Here is a 19,023-nt window from a genome sequence, read left to right as displayed (position 1 = left end):
TGGGACAGTGAACCTCCGCGCCAGCCCCCCGCACCCGGATGGCACGGCGTGAACATGGGAAGCAGAAGCGATGAGCTGGCACGGCAGGGCACTGCACAAAATGGGTGTCCTCCAACCGCCGCCGGCACAAACCGCAACGCAGAGCCACCACCAGCGCTGAATCCTCCACCGGACGTCGAGCGACTACGACAGGAGAGTCCTCGGGTGAAGATTCAGGTGACGGGTGACGACGGCGCGGTGGTTCATCCGGTTCTGGCGACGCTTTGCGGCGGCGGCGCGGCAGAACCGGCAGTGGGTGTTGTTGCGGTAAGGCGTCAGGCGCTGGTGGGTGGCGGAAAAAGCGGACGGCTTCGGTGAAAAGTTCACCCAAGAGCCGCCAATCACCGCTGCCCTGGCGTTTCTCGTATTCCAGGTATTTATATCCGGAGGAAATGGTTTTACCAGGCGACCGTAGGCAATCCTGGAACATCCGCTTCACCAGGCCTAGGGCGCCGGCGTATATGCTGCCGGAACCGCAGGGATATTCGGCAAAGAGCTTCAATTCAAACTCAAAGCCCGGCCGCGGTGCTGCGTCGAAAGCGAAGACTCGTCCCACCAGCGCATGGTCCTTGCGGAAGCGGACGTTGAAGGGAGCACAACCAGTGAGGGTGGCGAGGCGTTCCCGTACCGCCGGCGGTTTTCCCGGCCAGTCCTCGGCACGGCCACGCATGGCTTCGCTCAGCTCCGCCAGGCATTCGGTGTGGCGCGGCACGCCGCCATGCTCGCTTTCCCCTTCCTCGGAGCGGTTCAGCCCGCTGGGGGGCCGCGGAATTGGGGTGACGTTGCGGTGTCGGGTCTCAGCATGGCTGTGCCGGAGTCGCCGGGCTGCTTCTAACAACGGTTCAATACGGTCGGCGCCTTCGAAGTTGACGCAGCCACGGCAGACGGCCTCGCTGAAGTCCCACACCACGGCCCAGGGCATCTTGGGCAGGTCACACAGGTAACACCACTGCCGCCGCCGCCACGGCATGGCGGGGGCCGCCGGTGCCCCCTCCTCGGCACCGCCCCTTCTCCGATGGTCTCCCTCGGCGGGCTCTTCTCCGTGGGGTCCCCCCTGCGCAAAGAGCCCTCAGAGGGTCCCCCCTCAGCAGGGTCTCCTCAAAGCCCCTCCTCAGAGGGTCCCCCTGCTCACAGCCCCCCTGACAGGGTCCCTCCCTCACAGAGCCCCCTCAAAACCCCCCTTCAGAGGGTCGCCCCTCAGCAAAGATCCCTCAGAGGATCCCCTCACAGGGTCCCCCCCCAAAGCCCCCCTCAGAGGGTCCCCAAAGCGAAGACCCCTCACAGCCCCCCTCAGAGCATCCCGCCCTCAGCAGGACCCCCTCAAGGACCCCCCTCATAGAGCCCCCTCAGAGGATCGCCCCTCATAGACCCCCTCAAAGCCCCCCCCTCAGAGGGTCCCCCCCTCACAGATTCGCCCACAGCAAAGACCCCTCAGAGAGTCCCTCCTCACAGGGTAACCCCACGCCACAAGGTGCCCCCGAAGGTCCCCTCCCAGGCTGTCCCCCCGCCCCGAGCCTCCCCTCACAGGGGTCCCCCCCAACGCCTCCCTCCCCTCACATACCGGCCGCGCGCGCCTTAAAGGGGCCGCCGGAGCGCGGCGGGACGGGAGGGGACGGGGAGGGCACTGCGCCTGCGCGGGGTGGGGGCTCCCAGTGCGCCTGCGCGGGGGGTGGGTGGGCGTGCCTGTACGGGCAGGTTTGGGTGCTGTAGGGAGGCTGTGGGTGGGGTATGATGGGGGCTCTGGGGGGCTGTGGAGTGGCGGGTATGGTGGCAGCCGTTAGGGGAGCTATAGGGGCGCCTGCTTGGGGCGGCTATAGGGGACTGTATGGGGAGCTGGCTATAGGCCCTGGGGACTATAGGGACGGGGGGTACAAGGGCTAAAGGGGATGGGAATGTGGGTTTATAGGGGCCATGGGTATGGGGGCTACAGGGGTTGAGAGAGCTGAGGTATAGGGGCTGTGGGTATGGGGGCTGGGAGGATGGGGGTATAGGGGCGGGGGCTGCGGGGGCTGTGGGGACTATAGGGACCTGGGGGTCTATAGAGGGGGTTGGGGGCCTGGTGACTTCTGGGTTCTATGGAGGGTGGAGGGGAGTACGGGGGGCCATGGGGGTTGTGAGGAGCTATAGGGGTATGGGGATGTATGGGGGCTAGGGGGGCCGTGGGGGCTGAGAGTGGGCGAGGGTGGGGCTACGGGGGCCTATGGGGATCTATAGGGGCCTATGGGGGCTATAGGGGCTGGAGAAAGAGGTGGGGGGGGGTGACTGACGGGCCGTGGAGCCACCGAGGGTCCCCACCGACTGCAAGGCTGCGGCCCCATGGCACTGAGCCCCACGGACAGATGCGTGGACCCACGGACAAGACCCATGGACACAGTCCTGCCCCCCCGCCCCCCCAGTCTGTCCCGGAATAATTAAACCGGTTCGAGGCTCAGTTTTCCCCTCCTTGTGTGTGCCCCCCCCGTATCCCCTTCCCTTCTCCCCCCGGGCACGAGTGTGGCGGGACGTTGCCGCTAGCAAGGGGGAGGGGCGGAGCCGCGCCGTTAGCGAGGGAAGGGGGTGGGGCCACGCGGTGATCGGTGGAAGGGGGCGGGGCCGAACGCGCGGCTCCTTCCCAGCAGGGACGCCACATGCGCTCCTCCCGTTATCGGCTGTGGGGGGGGGGGTAATGACTGACAGCCGCAATAACCAATGGCTCTACGGAGGCGGGAAGCGGATTCCGCCTGACAGGCAATCGGAGCGGGAGGCTGGAGGGCAGGAGGGAGGGAGCGTTGCGGCTAACGGCCGCCAGGAGGGAGGTGGAGTGACGTTACAGATGGCAGCAGGAGCCAATGAGGCGGCGGGACGGGACGTGGCCGGCCAATGGGGCTGCGGGAGGGCGGGGCTGCGGCTGAGGTGGCGCCGGAGCGCGGCGGGCGGTGGGTGCCGGGGTCGGGGTACTGCGGGCGGCCCCGGGGTCCCTCGGTCCTCCCCCGGCCCGGTGACCGCCCAGGGGGCTCTCCGTGTCCCAGCAGCCCCCCGAGGCCGGCCTTCCCCCGGTATCTGCCGCCTGAACAGCCCCCCCCTCAAAGCCTGGGCTTCCCCAAAACAGGCCCCTCCCAAAGACCTGAGTCCCCCCAGGCAGCCCCCCTCACAAAGCCCTAAACTCCCCCAAAACAGCCCTTTCCCAAAGCCCTGAGCACTCCCAGGCAGCCCTCCTCCCCCAAAGCCCTTGCCTCCCCAAGCCCCCCCAAAGCCCTGGGCTCCCCCCGTGTCCCTCTGTGACACCCCCCCCCCCAAACCCTAGTCTCCAAATACCCGGGGGTCCCCTCCACTTGCTCCCCCTGTTGCCATGACCTCCCATCCCGCTCCCCCATCAATGTCCCCCCCAAACCACCCCCCCAATCCCCCCCCATGCACCCACCACCCCAAACCCCCCCCCCAACCCCAACCTGCTTCCTCTTTCCCGGGGTGCCCCCCTCCGCAAAAAGACACCCTGCCCTCAGCGCCATGGTGGAGCCACGGTACCTACAGGTGGGCGTCACCTTCCGCCATGGGGTCCACACCATCCGACTGATGCGTGCCCCCTCCAAGCTGGAGGTGGAGGTGGAGGCTCACCTCACCGCCGACACGTGGAGGGGGGAGTTCGACGCCGACTGTGAGTCCGTGGGGAGGTCGGGAGCTGAGGGGACCTCCCCCCCAAATGCCGACCCCCCCCGTTTTCCCTGCAGTCATCGAGGATTTGACCCGCAAAACAGGGAATTTTAAGCAATTTGGTATTTTTTGTGACATGCTGGAGTCGGCGTTGATGCAGGTGAGGCCGACACCGCTCCCTGTGCCACCGCGGCGTTTTGGGGGGGAGTCTCACCGCCCACCTCCCCATTTTTCCCCTTTTGCAGAGCAGCAGATCCGTCACCCTGGAGCTCCTCACTTACGCCGACCTGGAGACCCTCCGCAGCCAGAAAATGGGGGCAATTTCCCGGCCTCCGCTTTCCTCAGCGTCCCACCTCAATGCCAAGCGTTATCTCATCCTCGTCTACTCCGTTGAGTTCGACAGGTGACAGGCGGGACACGGGGTGGGGGGACACGGGGTGGGGATGACACCGCCTTATTCCATGGCCCACCCTCCAGGATCCACTACCCGCTGCCGCTGCCCTACGCCGGGAAGCTGGATCCTGCCGCGCTGCACCGGCTCGTCTGCGACCTGAGGGAGGAACTGGCTCAGCTCCGTGCTCAACGCAAGGACAGTCACCGGGACACCGAGATCCGGCGTTTGCAGGATGAGTGAGCGATGCCGGTCTCAGCGGGAAGGGTTTGGGGGGATCTCCTGGTTATCAGAGCGAGAAGGAACCCCCCTAAACCCGCACCCCACCCCAAAAACCAGGCTGCAGCGGGCGCTGGAGGAGAAGCAGGCACAGGCGGCAGCGCTGCGGCACACCGAGGAGAAGCTGACAAGGGAGAAGGCCCGGCACTGGCGTGAGCACCGGAAGCTGACCGCCGAGGTGGGTTGATGGTGGTTTGGGGGGGCTGCCAGCGCTTTTGGGGGGCTGCTGGGGTCGTGGCAAACCTTCCCTCCCTTGCAGCTGGCAGAGGCGACAGCGTCGGAGCAGAGGCTGCAACTGCAAGTGAAGAGCCTGACGGCCGAGCTGGCCTCATACAAGAGGGGGTGAGGGCTGGGGGGTAACGGGGGGCCCCCCAGTGATTGTGGCATGCCCCCCACCCCACCCTTAACAGCGCTGATCCCCTTGGCAGCCGCCGGACTCCCGCTGGCGCAGGCCCCCACCCCCAGGAGCGACGCTCTCTGTCCGACACCCGGCTGCCCCCGTCACGCTCGGCATCCCGGGAGAGCCGCAATTGCAGCCAGGGCCGCCCCCAGCCGCGGTCCCCGTCACCCGCAGGTGGAGAGGGGACACTTGGGGACACCCCACGGTCTGTGTGTGTGTGTCCCCCTCCCCACCCTGACACCCCCCTCTCCTCCCCACCAGGTCCCCGCCCGCCACGCTTCGACCCCACCGCCTTCGTCAGGGCCCGGCAGCGCCGGCAGAAGGAGGCCGAGCGCAAAAAGTAAGCGGTGACATCGGCGTTGTCACCATCACTGTCCCCTCCCTCCCCATGGGGCTCGGAGGGGGCCCACCCCAGCCGCCCCAAACAGCCCCCCACCCCTTGCCACCGTCTCCCTTGGGTGCAGCCAGCGGAGCAGGGCGGCTTTCGGCAGCACCAGCCTGGCGAGGAGTTCCTCGGGTGAGTGGGGAACGCGAGGGGTGGGTGGGGGGCACCCAGGGTGGGTTTGGAAGGTTTGGAGGGTAAAAGGGCACCCCACTGGGTGCTGGGGCTCCTTTCCCACCCACCCCCATTTCTCTCTGCAGCTGAAAGCTTCCGGAGCTGGCGCTCAGCGGTGAGCTCTGGCAGCGAAGCTGATGAGCGCTCTGAGCTGCTGCCCCCCAGGTAACTGCCGTGGTGGGGGTTGGGACCCCTGGGTGTGTCCCCCGGGCACGCCGAGCTCCCCCAGGCACCCCTAAAGCATGCCCCGCACCCTTGGGCAGGGGCAGGAGCGTGACCCGCACCCGGAGACTCCTGAGCACCTCATCCTGTAACAGCCCCGACAAGGTGAGTGGCTGCCCAGAAGCCTGGGACCACACCCCCAAACCCCCCCCCTCATTTTGGGGATCCCCCCGCAACCCCCAAAGCGGGGTAACTTGTGAGGGGGGACATACGCACCCCCTACTGGTGTCCCCCACCCACAGGCCCGTCGCCCAGCTGCTGGCCGCAAGCTGTCCGCAGGCAGCGCTGCCGCCAAGCGTGCCGGTAAAGGTGAGCCCCCCCCCCCCCCCTTTGATTTTTGGGGTGCCCCCCACTCCAGTTCAGGCTTTTTTTAACCCATTTTTCCCCTCTTCCTCCCTGCCCCCCTAGAGAACCACCATGAGGAGCCCGCAGCCAAGCTGTCTGAGATTGACACCCGGCTGCAGGCACTGCAGGAGTACATGGACAGACTGGCCACCCACATGTGACCCCCAGACCCCGCCGGGGGCCCCCAACCCAACCCACAAAGCCCTCCGTGGGGACACTCCCCCCCCCATCGTCGTCCCCTCCCTCCCCCCAGGGCGTGACAGCGCTGGCATGAGGCAAGCGTCCCCCCAAAATAAAGTCTTGTGTGTCCCCACAGCGTCCTGCTTCTTGGGGGGGGGGGTTGGGAGTGTGTCTGTGTCACCCCCCATCACTGTCCCCTTGTCTCCACTGCCCCCCCCCAGTGTCCTGCTGCTGGGGACACGGGCAGGGGGGACACCAGGGACATCACCAAGGGGTAACAGCGGGGGGTGGGGACATAAGACAGCCCGGGCCACCACAGTACCAGCCCCCCGCCAGGGCCACCACCATCCTCAAGTGCCACCGCCACGTGCCACCAGCACCTGTGACGCCTCGGGGGTGTCCCTGTCCCCTCCCCAGTGCCACCGCTGTCCCCATGCCACCACCGTGCTACCGCCAGCGCTTTATTCAGTTCTGCGTCACACAAAATGGTGGCGCTTGGGGATGACGGCGGCTGGGACCCATCACAGCCGTTTGGCAATGCCGCCACCGCCACTGATGTCACCAAAGCACGGGTGTCCCCGCGGGGGGGTTCTGGGGGCCACTGGTCGGCAGCCGGCCTTGGATGTCGGGCAGGAGGCGACAGGCGGTGACAATCTCGACGGCGGCGGCCACAGCGCGCAGGTCGCGGCGAGCCAGGCGCAGGCAGTCGGCGGCGGCGGCGGCGGTTGCTTGCGCTCGCCCCAAGGCCCCCCCCAGCCCCCCCAAATGCCGGGCAGCGCTGCCGTAGCTCTGCCGCAGGGCGCTGCCCACTGCCCCCTGCAGCCGCCCCGAACCCTCCCGCAGCCGCTGCTGCAGCAGCGAGGGGTCCCCCCGGCTGCCCCCCCAAACTGCTGCTGGTTCCTCCGGTGGCACCGCGGTGAGCTTCGGCCTCTCCTCCTCCTCCTCCTCCTCCTCCTCTTCTGTTTCGGAGGCTTCGCCAGGCACCTTCAGCCCTATCCCCGGGGTCCCCCTGGTCGCCCCCCCCGGCAGCTCCGGCTCCGAGTCGCTCTCGGAGGCTTCACCCGGCACCACCCTGGGGGGGCGGGGGGCGGCCATGGCCTGGGGCAGGGCATGGGGATCAGGGGGAGCAGCACCCCCGGGGACCCCAAACTTGGCCCCGGGGCCCTGTAGAGTCTCCGCCCCCCACCCCCCCCGTGCTCAGATACCCCCTGGACATCCCAGACACCCCCCCGAGACCTACAGGGACCCCAGACCCCCCCAGTCCCACACTGGCCCCCACACCCTCCAAACCCACGGGACCCCCAGCCCCACGGACACCCCCAGATCCCTTCCACGCTCACGGGGATCCCCGGCGCCCCCCCAACCCCCACGAACACCCCCCCACCCCACGGACCTCCGCCAGCCCCTCCAAGGCATCCCCCCAAAGCCTCACGGCGACCCCGGATCCCCCCCCGGCCTCACGGAACTCCCAGACCCCCCCAAACCGCCGGGGCCCCACCCCGTCCCCCCGGGGTTCTCTCACCTCCCGCCCAGCACCTCCGCAGGTCACATGACAGGCGGCCGGCGCCCCGTCACGCGGCACGCCGGGGCCGCGCGCCCGGAAACGCGTGCAGGGGCCGGGCGCTGCCAGCGCTCTGCGCACGCGCGGGACGGTTAGTGCGGGGTGCGCGCCCTGCCCCCTGTCGGCAGGAGGGGTGAGCGCAGCGGGGGGGGGGGGGCGGCCCCCCGTGTCCCCAACCCCAGGACCCCCGTGTCCCCCCGCCCCAGCGTGGCCCCGGGGCCCTCGCCCCGACCCAGGGACGTGGGGAGGCGGCGAGGGCTGGCGAAGGCTTTAATGGGGGCCCCGAGGGGTCCCGGTGGGCGACGCTGGCACCTTGCGGGGGCGGCCCGGGGCGGGGGGGCTGTCTGCCCGTGTCCCCATCGCCACCCCTGGCTGGGACCGGGACCGGGACCGGGACCGGGACCGGGACCAGGACCAGAACCAGGGGGGCACCGTGGGGGGGCGCTCCCAGCACCCCAGTAACTCCACAGCCTGTGGGTGGGACGTGCCCCACCCCAGAGGATGCTGCGCCCCCCCCCAGGGCCATGTGGCCCCCCCAGGCCCATGTGGCCCCCCCCATCCATACATCCCCCCCCTTAGTCCCATATAGACCCTCCAGCCTCATATGGCCACCCCCAGCCCCATAGGGTACCCCTGACCCTATAGGGTCCCCTCTATCCCCATAGGACCCCACCCCCAGCCCCATACGGTACCCCTGACCCTATAGGGTTCCCTCTGTCTCCATAGGACCCCCCTGGCCCCGTAGACACCCCTGACCCTATAGAATCCCCCCAGGCTCTATAGGGTGTCCTCTGTCCCCACAGGGTACCCCCCACCCCATAGGGTCCCTGGGTGGGGGTTCGCTGGATCAGGGGGACCCTGGGTGGGGGGCCCTAGGTGGGGGGTCCCTGGATGGGTGGGTGGGGTCCCTGGGCGAGGGTCCCTGCATGGGGTCCCTGGGTGGTGCTGGGACAGGGGGACCCGGGGGACACTGGTCCCCCCCTCTTGGTGACACATATGATACTTTTCAGGGTGCCAAGGCCACCGTGAGGAAATGCCACCACTGCCACCAGCCCCCGTGCAGGATCTGGCCCAGCCTGTTACGGCCCTGTGTCCCCCTGTCCTCTGTGTCACCCTGTCCCTCTGTCCCCCATCCCTCTGTCCTCCTGTCCCTGTGTCCCCCGTCCCTGTGTCCCCTGTCCCCTGTCCCTGTGTCCCCCGTGTCCTCCTGTCCCCATGTCCTGCTGTCCCTTCGTCCTTTGTGTCCTCCTGTCCCCATGTCCCCCATCCCTGTGTCCCCCGTCCTTGTGTCCCTGTGTCCCCCTGTCCCTGTGTCCCCCATCCCTGTGTCCCCCATCCCTGTGTCCCCCGTGTCCTCCTGTCCCCGTGTCCCGCTGTCCCTTTGTCCTTTGTGTCGTCCTGTCCCGCTGTCCCTTTGTCCTTTGTGTCCTCCTGTCCCCATGTCCCCCTGTCCCTGTGTCCCCCTGTCTCCCATGTCCTCTCTATCCCCTGCACCCCCTGCGTCCCCCTTGGCCCTCCCTTTCCCCATGTCCCTACATCCCTGTCCCCCACACTGTGCCTTCCACGTCCCCCCATGTCCCTGGTGTCCCACATGTCTGCCTCGCCACCCCCTATTAGTCCTTTCCAGGTCGGGGAGAGCCCAGAAGCTAGTTTTGGGCTGGAAAGCCCCAGTTTTGGTGGCAACCAGGGTGTCTGGCCAGCATCACTGGTACTGGTGGCAGGTGATTGTCAGCGGTGCTGGTGGCCAGCAGATGCTGCCTGTGCCCGGGCCAGCAGGTTCCTCTGGCAGGAGCCACTGGCCACAGGAAGCGGCGATGGCAGGGCGATGGCAGGGCGATGGCAGGGCGATGTCACGGCGATGGCAGGGTGATGATGGAGTGGCTGTGTCACTGCTGTCCCCTCAGCTCTGCCCACGGCGCCTGGCTCCTGGGCTGGCCCCGTGTCCCCGGTGTCCCTGCATCACCCATGTCCCCTCTATCCCCCCATGTCCATTCCCCCCCCATCCCGCCATATCCCCCCATCCCCCCATGTCCCCCCACCCCTCCATCCCCCCTACCCCTCCATCCCCCCCTACCCCTCTATCCCCCCATACCCCCTCCATCCCCCCATCCCAACCCCCCCCCCAACCCCAACCTGCTTCCTCTTTCCCGGGGTGCCCCCCCCAGTAGGAGACCCTGGGGCGCCCCCCTCCGCAAAAAGACACCCTCCCCTCAGCGCCATGGGGGAGCCACGGTACCTACGATACAAAAATCCGCGGATACTGTCCGTCAAAGTCCGAACTTCCCCATGAGAGGAAGCGGAGTATCCCGAAAGTTCCCGAAATAAAACTCAATAGCAACAGAGTCACTATTAAGCAGGCATCCTTTATTACAGCGCTGGGCAGCACTGGGGATTGATCCACCAGGAGTGCTGCAGTGATTCGGTAAACTTCCAAAGATTATAAAGTCATACATATTCATAAGATTCTCGAGGATTCATTAACATATGTAAAAGCTCAAGCTGCAGGCATAGTTGTCCTTTTCGTGGTCTTTGGGAGTCCTCCAGTGGTCTCTGATGGTCTTCCTCACCTATCCGCTGGCTGAACTTTGGGTTTCCTTTGCCCGTATATAGTCATTGAATGAGCTCCTCGGTCCTTTAGCCCTGGACTGTCACAAGGGGCTGATTTAAACTAGTTCCTCGAGTGCTTATCTCGGCACTGGTGTCCTGAGTCTCTGTTATCAATGAATTTACAAGCTTATGCACCATCTTTTTAATCCCATCTGGCACCAATCTGCATTCTTCAAATCCCTGAAACTATCTTTGCGAGGGAGGAAACCGCAAGAGAACAAGGATGTTTGTAGCTGTACGCTTCTACGGGAGAACTTATCTTGGGCCGCATATCCCCGGGACACAGGGCTCTACCCACCCTGGGGACAGTGATGCACAGACATCAATGTGATGGATGCAAAATGTCCGTTTATTTGGCTGCATCACACGCTTATATGGCTCTTGCGCTCCCTGTTCCTGCCACTCCTATGGGGAGGAGTCTGTCTTTCCGTGACATCCCGTGATCTTCCGGTCGCCGATCCCTGTCTATTCCCCTACAGATGTTTACAATAAGGATCAAGTCAAGGCCTGTCAGGGGTTGAGTTCTATCACCTACAGGTGGGCGTCACCTTCCGCCATGGGGTCCACACCATCCGACTGATGCGTGCCCCCTCCAAGCTGGAGGTGGAGGTGGAGGCTCACCTCACCGCCGACACGTGGAGGGGGGGGAGTTCGACGCCGACTGTGAGTCCGTGGGGAGGTCGGGAGCTGAGGGGACCTCCCCCCCAAATGCCGACCCCCCCCGTTTTCCCTGCAGTCATCGAGGATTTGACCCGCAAAACAGGGAATTTTAAGCAATTTGGTATTTTTTGTGACATGCTGGAGTCGGCGTTGATGCAGGTGAGGCCGACACCGCTCCCCGTGCCACCGCGGCGTTTTGGGGGGGAGTCTCACCGCCCACCTCCCCATTTTTCCCCTTCCGCAGAGCAGCGGATCCGTCACCCTGGAGCTCCTCACTTACGCCGACCTGGAGACCCTCCGCAGCCAGAAAATGGGGGCAATTTCCCGGCCTCCGCTTTCCTCAGCGTCCCACCTCAATGCCAAGCGTTATCTCATCCTCGTCTACTCCGTTGAGTTCGACAGGTGACAGGCGGGACACGGGGTGGGGGGACACGGGGTGGGGATGACACCGCCTTATTCCATGGCCCACCCTCCAGGATCCACTACCCGCTGCCGCTGCCCTACGCCGGGAAGCTGGATCCTGCCGCGCTGCACCGGCTCGTCTGCGACCTGAGGGAGGAACTGGCTCAGCTCCGTGCTCAACGCAAGGACAGTCACCGGGACACCGAGATCCGGCGTTTGCAGGATGAGTGAGCGATGCCGGTCTCAGCGGGAAGGGTTTGGGGGGATCCCCTGGTTATCAGAGCGAGAAGGAACCCCCCTAAACCCGCACCCCACCCCAAAAACCAGGCTGCAGCGGGCGCTGGAGGAGAAGCAGGCACAGGCGGCAGCGCTGCGGCACACCGAGGAGAAGCTGACAAGGGAGAAGGCCCGGCACTGGCGTGAGCACCGGAAGCTGACCGCCGAGGTGGGTTGATGGTGGTTTGGGGGGGCTGCCAGCGCTTTTGGGGGGCTGCTGGGGTCGTGGCAAACCTTCCCTCCCTTGCAGCTGGCAGAGGCGACAGCGTCGGAGCAGAGGCTGCAACTGCAAGTGAAGAGCCTGACGGCCGAGCTGGCCTCATACAAGAGGGGGTGAGGGCTGGGGGGTAACGGGGGGCCCCCCAGTGATTGTGGCATGCCCCCCACCCCACCCTTGACAGCGCTGATCCCCTTGGCAGCCGCCGGACTCCCGCTGGCGCAGGCCCCCACCCCCAGGAGCGACGCTCTCTGTCCGACACCCGGCTGCCCCCGTCACGCTCGGCATCCCGGGAGAGCCGCAGTTGCAGCCAGGGCCGCCCCCAGCCGCGGTCCCCGTCACCCGCAGGTGGAGAGGGGACACTTGGGGACACCCCACGGTCTGTGTGTGTGTGTCCCCCTCCCCACCCTGACACCCCCCTCTCCTCCCCACCAGGTCCCCGCCCGCCACGCTTCGACCCCACCGCCTTCGTCAGGGCCCGGCAGCGCCGGCAGAAGGAGGCCGAGCGCAAAAAGTAAGCGGTGACATCGGCGTTGTCACCATCACTGTCCCCTCCCTCCCCATGGGGCTCGGAGGGGGCCCACCCCAGCCGCCCCAAACAGCCCCCCACCCCTTGCCACCGTCTCCCTTGGGTGCAGCCAGCGGAGCAGGGCGGCTTTCGGCAGCACCAGCCTGGCGAGGAGTTCCTCGGGTGAGTGGGGAACGCGAGGGGTGGGTGGGGGGCACCCAGGGTGGGTTTGGAAGGTTTGGAGGGTAAAAGGGCACCCTCACAGAGCCCCCTCAAAACCCCCCTTCAGAGGGTCGCCCCTCAGCAAAGATCCCTCAGAGGATCCCCTCACAGGGTCCCCCCCCAAAGCCCCCCTCAGAGGGTCCCCAAAGCGAAGACCCCTCACAGCCCCCCTCAGAGCATCCCGCCCTCAGCAGGACCCCCTCAAGGACCCCCCTCATAGAGCCCCCTCAGAGGATCGCCCCTCATAGACCCCCTCAAAGCCCCCCCCTCAGAGGGTCCCCCCCTCACAGATTCGCCCACAGCAAAGACCCCTCAGAGAGTCCCTCCTCACAGGGTAACCCCACGCCACAAGGTGCCCCCGAAGGTCCCCTCCCAGGCTGTCCCCCCGCCCCGAGCCTCCCCTCACAGGGGTCCCCCCCAACGCCTCCCTCCCCTCACATACCGGCCGCGCGCGCCTTAAAGGGGCCGCCGGAGCGCGGCGGGACGGGAGGGGACGGGGAGGGCACTGCGCCTGCGCGGGGTGGGGGCTCCCAGTGCGCCTGCGCGGGTTGGGGGCTCCCAGTGCGCCTGCGCGGGGGGTGGGTGGGCGTGCCTGTACGGGCAGGTTTAGGTGCTGTAGGGAGGCTGTGGGTGGGGTATGATGGGGGCTCTGGGGGGCTGTGGAGTGGCGGGTATGGTGGCAGCCGTTAGGGGAGCTATAGGGGCGCCTGCTTGGGGCGGCTATAGGGGACTGTATGGGGAGCTGGCTATAGGCCCTGGGGACTATAGGGACGGGGGGTACAAGGGCTAAAGGGGATGGGAATGTGGGTTTATAGGGGCCATGGGTATGGGGGCTACAGGGGTTGAGAGAGCTGAGGTATAGGGGCTGTGGGTATGGGGGCTGGGAGGATGGGGGTATAGGGGCGGGGGCTGCGGGGGCTGTGGGGACTATAGGGACCTGGGGGTCTATAGAGGGGGTTGGGGGCCTGGTGACTTCTGGGTTCTATGGAGGGTGGAGGGGAGTACGGGGGGCCATGGGGGTTGTGAGGAGCTATAGGGGTATGGGGATGTATGGGGGCTAGGGGGGCCGTGGGGGCTGAGAGTGGGCGAGGGTGGGGCTACGGGGGCCTATGGGGATCTAGAGGGGCCTATGGGGGCTATAGGGGCTGGAGAAAGAGGTGGGGGGGGGTGACTGACGGGCCCCAGAGTGGCACCGCGCACATCCCGTGGGCGTGGAGCCACCGAGGGTCCCCACCGACTGCAAGGCTGCGGCCCCATGGCACTGAGCCCCACGGACAGATGCGTGGACCCACGGACAAGACCCATGGACACAGTCCTGCCCCCCCGCCCCCCCAGTCTGTCCCGGAATAATTAAACCGGTTCGAGGCTCAGTTTTCCCCTCCTTGTGTGTGCCCCCCCCGTATCCCCTTCCCTTCTCCCCCCGGGCACGAGTGTGGCGGGACGTTGCCGCTAGCAAGGGGGAGGGGCGGAGCCGCGCCGTTAGCGAGGGAAGGGGGTGGGGCCACGCGGTGATCGGTGGAAGGGGGCGGGGCCGAACGCGCGGCTCCTTCCCAGCAGGGACGCCACATGCGCTCCTCCCGTTATCGGCTGTGGGGGGGGGGGGGGGTAATGACTGACAGCCGCAATAACCAATGGCTCTACGGAGGCGGGAAGCGGATTCCGCCTGACAGGCAATCGGAGCGGGAGGCTGGAGGGCAGGAGGGAGGGAGCGTTGCGGCTAACGGCCGCCAGGAGGGAGGTGGAGTGACGTTACAGATGGCAGCAGGAGCCAATGAGGCGGCGGGACGGGACGTGGCCGGCCAATGGGGCTGCGGGAGGGCGGGGCTGCGGCTGAGGTGGCGCCGGAGCGCGGCGGGCGGTGGGTGCCGGGGTCGGGGTACTGCGGGCGGCCCCGGGGTCCCTCGGTCCTCCCCCGGCCCGGTGACCGCCCAGGGGGCTCTCCGTGTCCCAGCAGCCCCCCGAGGCCGGCCTTCCCCCGGTATCTGCCGCCTGAACAGCCCCCCCCTCAAAGCCTGGGCTTCCCCAAAACAGGCCCCTCCCAAAGACCTGAGTCCCCCCAGGCAGCCCCCCTCACAAAGCCCTAAACTCCCCCAAAACAGCCCTTTCCCAAAGCCCTGAGCACTCCCAGGCAGCCCTCCTCCCCCAAAGCCCTTGCCTCCCCAAGCCCCCCCAAAGTCCTGGGCTCCCCCCGTGTCCCTCTATGACACCCCCCCCCCCCAAACCCTAGTCTCCAAATACCCGGGGGTCCCCTCCACTTGCTCCCCCTGTTGCCATGACCTCCCATCCCGCTCCCCCATCAATGTCCCCCCCAAACCACCCCCCCAATCCCCCCCCATGCACCCACCACCCCAAACCCCCCCCCCAACCCCAACCTGCTTCCTCTTTCCCGGGGTGCCCCCCTCCGCAAAAAGACACCCTGCCCTCAGCGCCATGGGGGAGGCACGGTACCTACAGGTGGGCGTCACCTTCCGCCATGGGGTCCACACCATCCGACTGATGCGTGCCCCCTCCAAGCTGGAGGTGGAGGTGGAGGCTCACCTCACCGCCGACACGTGGAGGGGGGGGAGTTCGACGCCGACTGTGAGTCCGTGGGGAGGTCGGGAGCTGAGGGGACCTCCCCCCCAAATGCCGACCCCCCCCGTTTTCCCTGCAGTCATCGAGGATTTGACCCGCAAAACAGGGAATTTTAAGCAATTTGGTATTTTTTGTGACATGCTGGAGTCGGCGTTGATGCAGGTGAGGCCGACACCGCTCCCCGTGCCACCGCGGCGTTTTGGGGGGGAGTCTCACCGCCCACCTCCCCATTTTTCCCCTTCCGCAGAGCAGCGGATCCGTCACCCTGGAGCTCCTCACTTACGCCGACCTGGAGACCCTCCGCAGCCAGAAAATGGGGGCAATTTCCCGGCCTCCGCTTTCCTCAGCGTCCCACCTCAATGCCAAGCGTTATCTCATCCTCGTCTACTCCGTTGAGTTCGACAGGTGACAGGCGGGACACGGGGTGGGGGGACACGGGGTGGGGATGACACCGCCTTATTCCATGGCCCACCCTCCAGGATCCACTACCCGCTGCCGCTGCCCTACGCCGGGAAGCTGGATCCTGCCGCGCTGCACCGGCTCGTCTGCGACCTGAGGGAGGAACTGGCTCAGCTCCGTGCTCAACGCAAGGACAGTCACCGGGACACCGAGATCCGGCGTTTGCAGGATGAGTGAGCGATGCCGGTCTCAGCGGGAAGGGTTTGGGGGGATCCCCTGGTTATCAGAGCGAGAAGGAACCCCCCTAAACCCGCACCCCACCCCAAAAACCAGGCTGCAGCGGGCGCTGGAGGAGAAGCAGGCACAGGCGGCAGCGCTGCGGCACACCGAGGAGAAGCTGACAAGGGAGAAGGCCCGGCACTGGCGTGAGCACCGGAAGCTGACCGCCGAGGTGGGTTGATGGTGGTTTGGGGGGGCTGCCAGCGCTTTTGGGGGGCTGCTGGGGTCGTGGCAAACCTTCCCTCCCTTGCAGCTGGCAGAGGCGACAGCGTCGGAGCAGAGGCTGCAACTGCAAGTGAAGAGCCTGACGGCCGAGCTGGCCTCATACAAGAGGGGGTGAGGGCTGGGGGGTAACGGGGGGCCCCCCAGTGATTGTGGCATGCCCCCCACCCCACCCTTGACAGCGCTGATCCCCTTGGCAGCCGCCGGACTCCCGCTGGCGCAGGCCCCCACCCCCAGGAGCGACGCTCTCTGTCCGACACCCGGCTGCCCCCGTCACGCTCGGCATCCCGGGAGAGCCGCAATTGCAGCCAGGGCCGCCCCCAGCCGCGGTCCCCGTCACCCGCAGGTGGAGAGGGGACACCCCACGGTCTGTGTGTGTGTGTCCCCCTCCCCACCCTGACACCCCCCTCTCCTCCCCACCAGGTCCCCGCCCGCCACGCTTCGACCCCACCGCCTTCGTCAGGGCCCGGCAGCGCCGGCAGAAGGAGGCCGAGCGCAAAAAGTAAGCGGTGACATCGGCGTTGTCACCATCACTGTCCCCTCCCTCCCCATGGGGCTCGGAGGGGGCCCACCCCAGCCGCCCCAAACAGCCCCCCACCCCTTGCCACCGTCTCCCTTGGGTGCAGCCAGCGGAGCAGGGCGGCTTTCGGCAGCACCAGCCTGGCGAGGAGTTCCTCGGGTGAGTGCGGAACGCGAGGGGTGGGTGGGGGGCACCCAGGGTGGGTTTGGAAGGTTTGGAGGGTAAAAGGGCACCCTCACAGAGCCCCCTCAAAACCCCCCTTCAGAGGGTCGCCCCTCAGCAAAGATCCCTCAGAGGATCCCCTCACAGGGTCCCCCCCCAAAGCCCCCCTCAGAGGGTCCCCAAAGCGAAGACCCCTCACAGCCCCCCTCAGAGCATCCCGCCCTCAGCAGGACCCCCTCAAGGATCCCCCCTCATAGAGCCCCCTCAGAGGATCGCCCCTCATAGACCCCCTCAAAGCCCCCCCCTCAGAGGGTCCCCCCCTCACAGATTCGCCCACAGCAAAGACCCCTCAGAGAGTCCCTCCTCACAGGGTAACCCCACGCCACAAGGTGCCCCCGAAGGTCCCCTCCCAGGCTGTCCCCCCGCCCCGAGCCTCCCCTCACAGGGGTCCCCCCCAACGCCTCCCTCCCCTCACATACCGGCCGCGCGCGCCTTAAAGGGGCCGCCGGAGCGCGGCGGGACGGGAGGGGACGGGGAGGGCACTGCGCCTGCGCGGGGTGGGGGCTCCCAGTGCGCCTGCGCGGGTTGGGGGCTCCCAGTGCGCCTGCGCGGGGGGTGGGTGGGCGTGCCTGTACGGGCAGGTTTAGGTGCTGTAGGGAGGCTGTGGGTGGGGTATGATGGGGGCTCTGGGGGGCTGTGGAGTGGCGGGTATGGTGGCAGCCGTTAGGGGAGCTATAGGGGCGCCTGCTTGGGGCGGCTATAGGGGACTGTATGGGGAGCTGGCTATAGGCCCTGGGGACTATAGGGACGGGGGGTACAAGGGCTAAAGGGGATGGGAATGTGGGTTTATAGGGGCCATGGGTATGGGGGCTACAGGGGTTGAGAGAGCTGAGGTATAGGGGCTGTGGGTATGGGGGCTGGGAGGATGGGGGTATAGGGGCGGGGGCTGCGGGGGCTGCGGGGGCTGTGGGGACTATAGGGACCTGGGGGTCTATAGAGGGGGTTGGGGGCCTGGTGACTTCTGGGTTCTATGGAGGGTGGAGGGGAGTACGGGGGGCCATGGGGGTTGTGAGGAGCTATAGGGGTATGGGGATGTATGGGGGCTAGGGGGGCCGTGGGGGCTGAGAGTGGGCGAGGGTGGGGCTACGGGGGCCTATGGGGATCTATAGGGGCCTATGGGGGCTATAGGGGCTGGAGAAAGAGGTGGGGGGGGGTGACTGACGGGCCGTGGAGCCACCGAGGGTCCCCACCGACTGCAAGGCTGCGGCCCCATGGCACTGAGCCCCACGGACAGATGCGTGGACCCACGGACAAGACCCATGGACACAGTCCTGCCCCCCCGCCCCCCCAGTCTGTCCCGGAATAATTAAACCGGTTCGAGGCTCAGTTTTCCCCTCCTTGTGTGTGCCCCCCCCGTATCCCCTTCCCTTCTCCCCCCGGGCACGAGTGTGGCGGGACGTTGCCGCTAGCAAGGGGGAGGGGCGGAGCCGCGCCGTTAGCGAGGGAAGGGGGTGGGGCCACGCGGTGATCGGTGGAAGGGGGCGGGGCCGAACGCGCGGCTCCTTCCCAGCAGGGACGCCACATGCGCTCCTCCCGTTATCGGCTGTGGGGGGGGGGGGTAATGACTGACAGCCGCAATAACCAATGGCTCTACGGAGGCGGGAAGCGGATTCCGCCTGACAGGCAATCGGAGCGGGAGGCTGGAGGGCAGGAGGGAGGGAGCGTTGCGGCTAACGGCCGCCAGGAGGGAGGTGGAGTGACGTTACAGATGGCAGCAGGAGCCAATGAGGCGGCGGGACGGGACGTGGCCGGCCAATGGGGCTGCGGGAGGGCGGGGCTGCGGCTGAGGTGGCGCCGGAGCGCGGCGGGCGGTGGGTGCCGGGGTCGGGGTACTGCGGGCGGCCCCGGGGTCCCTCGGTCCTCCCCCGGCCCGGTGACCGCCCAGGGGGCTCTCCGTGTCCCAGCAGCCCCCCGAGGCCGGCCTTCCCCCGGTATCTGCCGCCTGAACAGCCCCCCCCCTCAAAGCCTGGGCTTCCCCAAAACAGGCCCCTCCCAAAGACCTGAGTCCCCCCAGGCAGCCCCCCTCACAAAGCCCTAAACTCCCCCAAAACAGCCCTTTCCCAAAGCCCTGAGCACTCCCAGGCAGCCCTCCTCCCCCAAAGCCCTTGCCTCCCCAAGCCCCCCCAAAGCCCTGGGCTCCCCCCGTGTCCCTCTGTGACACCCCCCCCCCCAAACCCTAGTCTCCAAATACCCGGGGGTCCCCCCCACTTGCTCCCCCTGTTGCCATGACCTCCCATCCCGCTCCCCCATCAATGTCCCCCCCAAACCACCCCCCCAATTCCCCCCCATGCACCCACCACCCCAAACCCCCC

General features: G+C 67.1%; 4 protein-coding genes across 9 annotated transcripts; 3 read left to right on the top strand and 1 right to left on the bottom strand.

The window, feature by feature from the left end:
* Nucleotides 1–64: 64 nt before the first annotated feature.
* On the top strand, nucleotides 65–6,175 carry LOC142048968 (centrosomal protein CCDC61-like). 4 transcript variants are annotated; one of them, XM_075076311.1, is made up of 15 exons: nucleotides 65–306; nucleotides 413–979; nucleotides 3,522–3,673; nucleotides 3,747–3,829; nucleotides 3,915–4,072; nucleotides 4,147–4,299; nucleotides 4,400–4,517; nucleotides 4,599–4,681; nucleotides 4,768–4,913; nucleotides 5,001–5,079; nucleotides 5,204–5,256; nucleotides 5,382–5,460; nucleotides 5,559–5,622; nucleotides 5,760–5,826; nucleotides 5,926–6,175. In XM_075076311.1, exons 2-15 carry the CDS (start codon nucleotides 432–434, stop codon nucleotides 6,021–6,023), a joined length of 1,881 nt encoding a protein of 626 aa, XP_074932412.1. In that variant the 5' UTR covers nucleotides 65–306; nucleotides 413–431; the 3' UTR covers nucleotides 6,024–6,175. The 4 variants fall into 4 exon arrangements, with proteins under 4 accessions (XP_074932412.1, XP_074932414.1, XP_074932415.1 ...); XM_075076313.1 differs by lacking the exons at nucleotides 65–306; nucleotides 413–979 and adding an exon at nucleotides 2,612–2,766 and having other exon boundaries at nucleotides 3,507–3,673; XM_075076314.1 differs by lacking the exons at nucleotides 65–306; nucleotides 413–979 and adding an exon at nucleotides 2,884–2,954.
* Nucleotides 6,176–6,490: 315 nt separating this feature from the next.
* On the bottom strand, nucleotides 6,491–7,669 carry BLOC1S3 (biogenesis of lysosomal organelles complex 1 subunit 3). Of its 2 annotated transcripts, none has more exons than XM_075076320.1 (2): nucleotides 7,579–7,669; nucleotides 6,491–7,140 (listed from the first exon to the last, which is right to left on the bottom strand). In XM_075076320.1, exon 2 carries the CDS (start codon nucleotides 7,135–7,137, stop codon nucleotides 6,601–6,603), a length of 537 nt encoding a protein of 178 aa, XP_074932421.1. In that variant the 5' UTR covers nucleotides 7,138–7,140; nucleotides 7,579–7,669; the 3' UTR covers nucleotides 6,491–6,600. The 2 variants fall into 2 exon arrangements, with proteins under 2 accessions (XP_074932421.1, XP_074932420.1); XM_075076319.1 differs by having other exon boundaries at nucleotides 7,565–7,663.
* Nucleotides 7,670–9,953: 2,284 nt separating this feature from the next.
* On the top strand, nucleotides 9,954–13,864 carry LOC142048969 (centrosomal protein CCDC61-like). Of its 2 annotated transcripts, XM_075076317.1 has the most exons (10): nucleotides 10,240–10,873; nucleotides 10,947–11,029; nucleotides 11,115–11,272; nucleotides 11,347–11,499; nucleotides 11,600–11,717; nucleotides 11,799–11,881; nucleotides 11,968–12,113; nucleotides 12,201–12,279; nucleotides 12,404–12,456; nucleotides 13,740–13,864. In XM_075076317.1, exons 2-10 carry the CDS (start codon nucleotides 11,006–11,008, stop codon nucleotides 13,847–13,849), a joined length of 924 nt encoding a protein of 307 aa, XP_074932418.1. In that variant the 5' UTR covers nucleotides 10,240–10,873; nucleotides 10,947–11,005; the 3' UTR covers nucleotides 13,850–13,864. The 2 variants fall into 2 exon arrangements, with proteins under 2 accessions (XP_074932417.1, XP_074932418.1); XM_075076316.1 differs by lacking the exon at nucleotides 13,740–13,864 and having other exon boundaries at nucleotides 9,954–11,029; nucleotides 12,404–12,813.
* A 443-nt stretch (nucleotides 13,865–14,307) lies between these two features.
* Nucleotides 14,308–16,962, top strand: LOC142048970 (centrosomal protein CCDC61-like). Its single transcript, XM_075076318.1, is given in 11 exon segments — nucleotides 14,308–14,353; nucleotides 14,922–15,054; nucleotides 15,057–15,075; nucleotides 15,149–15,231; nucleotides 15,317–15,474; nucleotides 15,549–15,701; nucleotides 15,802–15,919; nucleotides 16,001–16,083; nucleotides 16,170–16,315; nucleotides 16,393–16,471; nucleotides 16,596–16,962. Coding segments are annotated over 10 exon segments (1,281 nt in total). The 5' UTR covers nucleotides 14,308–14,353; nucleotides 14,922–14,925; the 3' UTR covers nucleotides 16,909–16,962.
* Nucleotides 16,963–19,023: the final 2,061 nt, after the last annotated feature.

Source organism: Phalacrocorax aristotelis, chromosome 30 (assembly GCF_949628215.1).
Source record: "Phalacrocorax aristotelis chromosome 30, bGulAri2.1, whole genome shotgun sequence".
Lineage (NCBI taxonomy): Eukaryota > Metazoa > Chordata > Aves > Suliformes > Phalacrocoracidae > Phalacrocorax > Phalacrocorax aristotelis.
The sequence above is the reverse complement of the archived record's forward strand: the minus strand, read 5'-3'. Positions and strand labels throughout refer to the sequence as shown.

What these genes read in the sequence shown, in the direction of transcription:
- LOC142048968 (XM_075076311.1), top strand. Translation starts at nt 432, where the DNA reads ATGGTTTTACCAGGCGACCGTAGGCAATCCTGGAACATCCGCTTCACC. An exon ending in GCGGTCCCCGTCACCCGCAG is followed by an intron (nt 4,914 to 5,000) that starts GTGGAGAGGGGA and finishes CCTCCCCACCAG; the next exon opens with GTCCCCGCCCGCCACGCTTC. An exon ending in CCTGGCGAGGAGTTCCTCGG is followed by an intron (nt 5,257 to 5,381) that starts GTGAGTGGGGAA and finishes TTCTCTCTGCAG; the next exon opens with CTGAAAGCTTCCGGAGCTGG.
- BLOC1S3 (XM_075076320.1), bottom strand. Translation starts at nt 7,137, where the DNA reads ATGGCCGCCCCCCGCCCCCCCAGGGTGGTGCCGGGTGAAGCCTCCGAG.
- LOC142048969 (XM_075076316.1), top strand. Translation starts at nt 10,790, where the DNA reads ATGCGTGCCCCCTCCAAGCTGGAGGTGGAGGTGGAGGCTCACCTCACC. An exon ending in TGGAGTCGGCGTTGATGCAG is followed by an intron (nt 11,030 to 11,114) that starts GTGAGGCCGACA and finishes CCCCTTCCGCAG; the next exon opens with AGCAGCGGATCCGTCACCCT. An exon ending in ACCGGAAGCTGACCGCCGAG is followed by an intron (nt 11,718 to 11,798) that starts GTGGGTTGATGG and finishes CCTCCCTTGCAG; the next exon opens with CTGGCAGAGGCGACAGCGTC.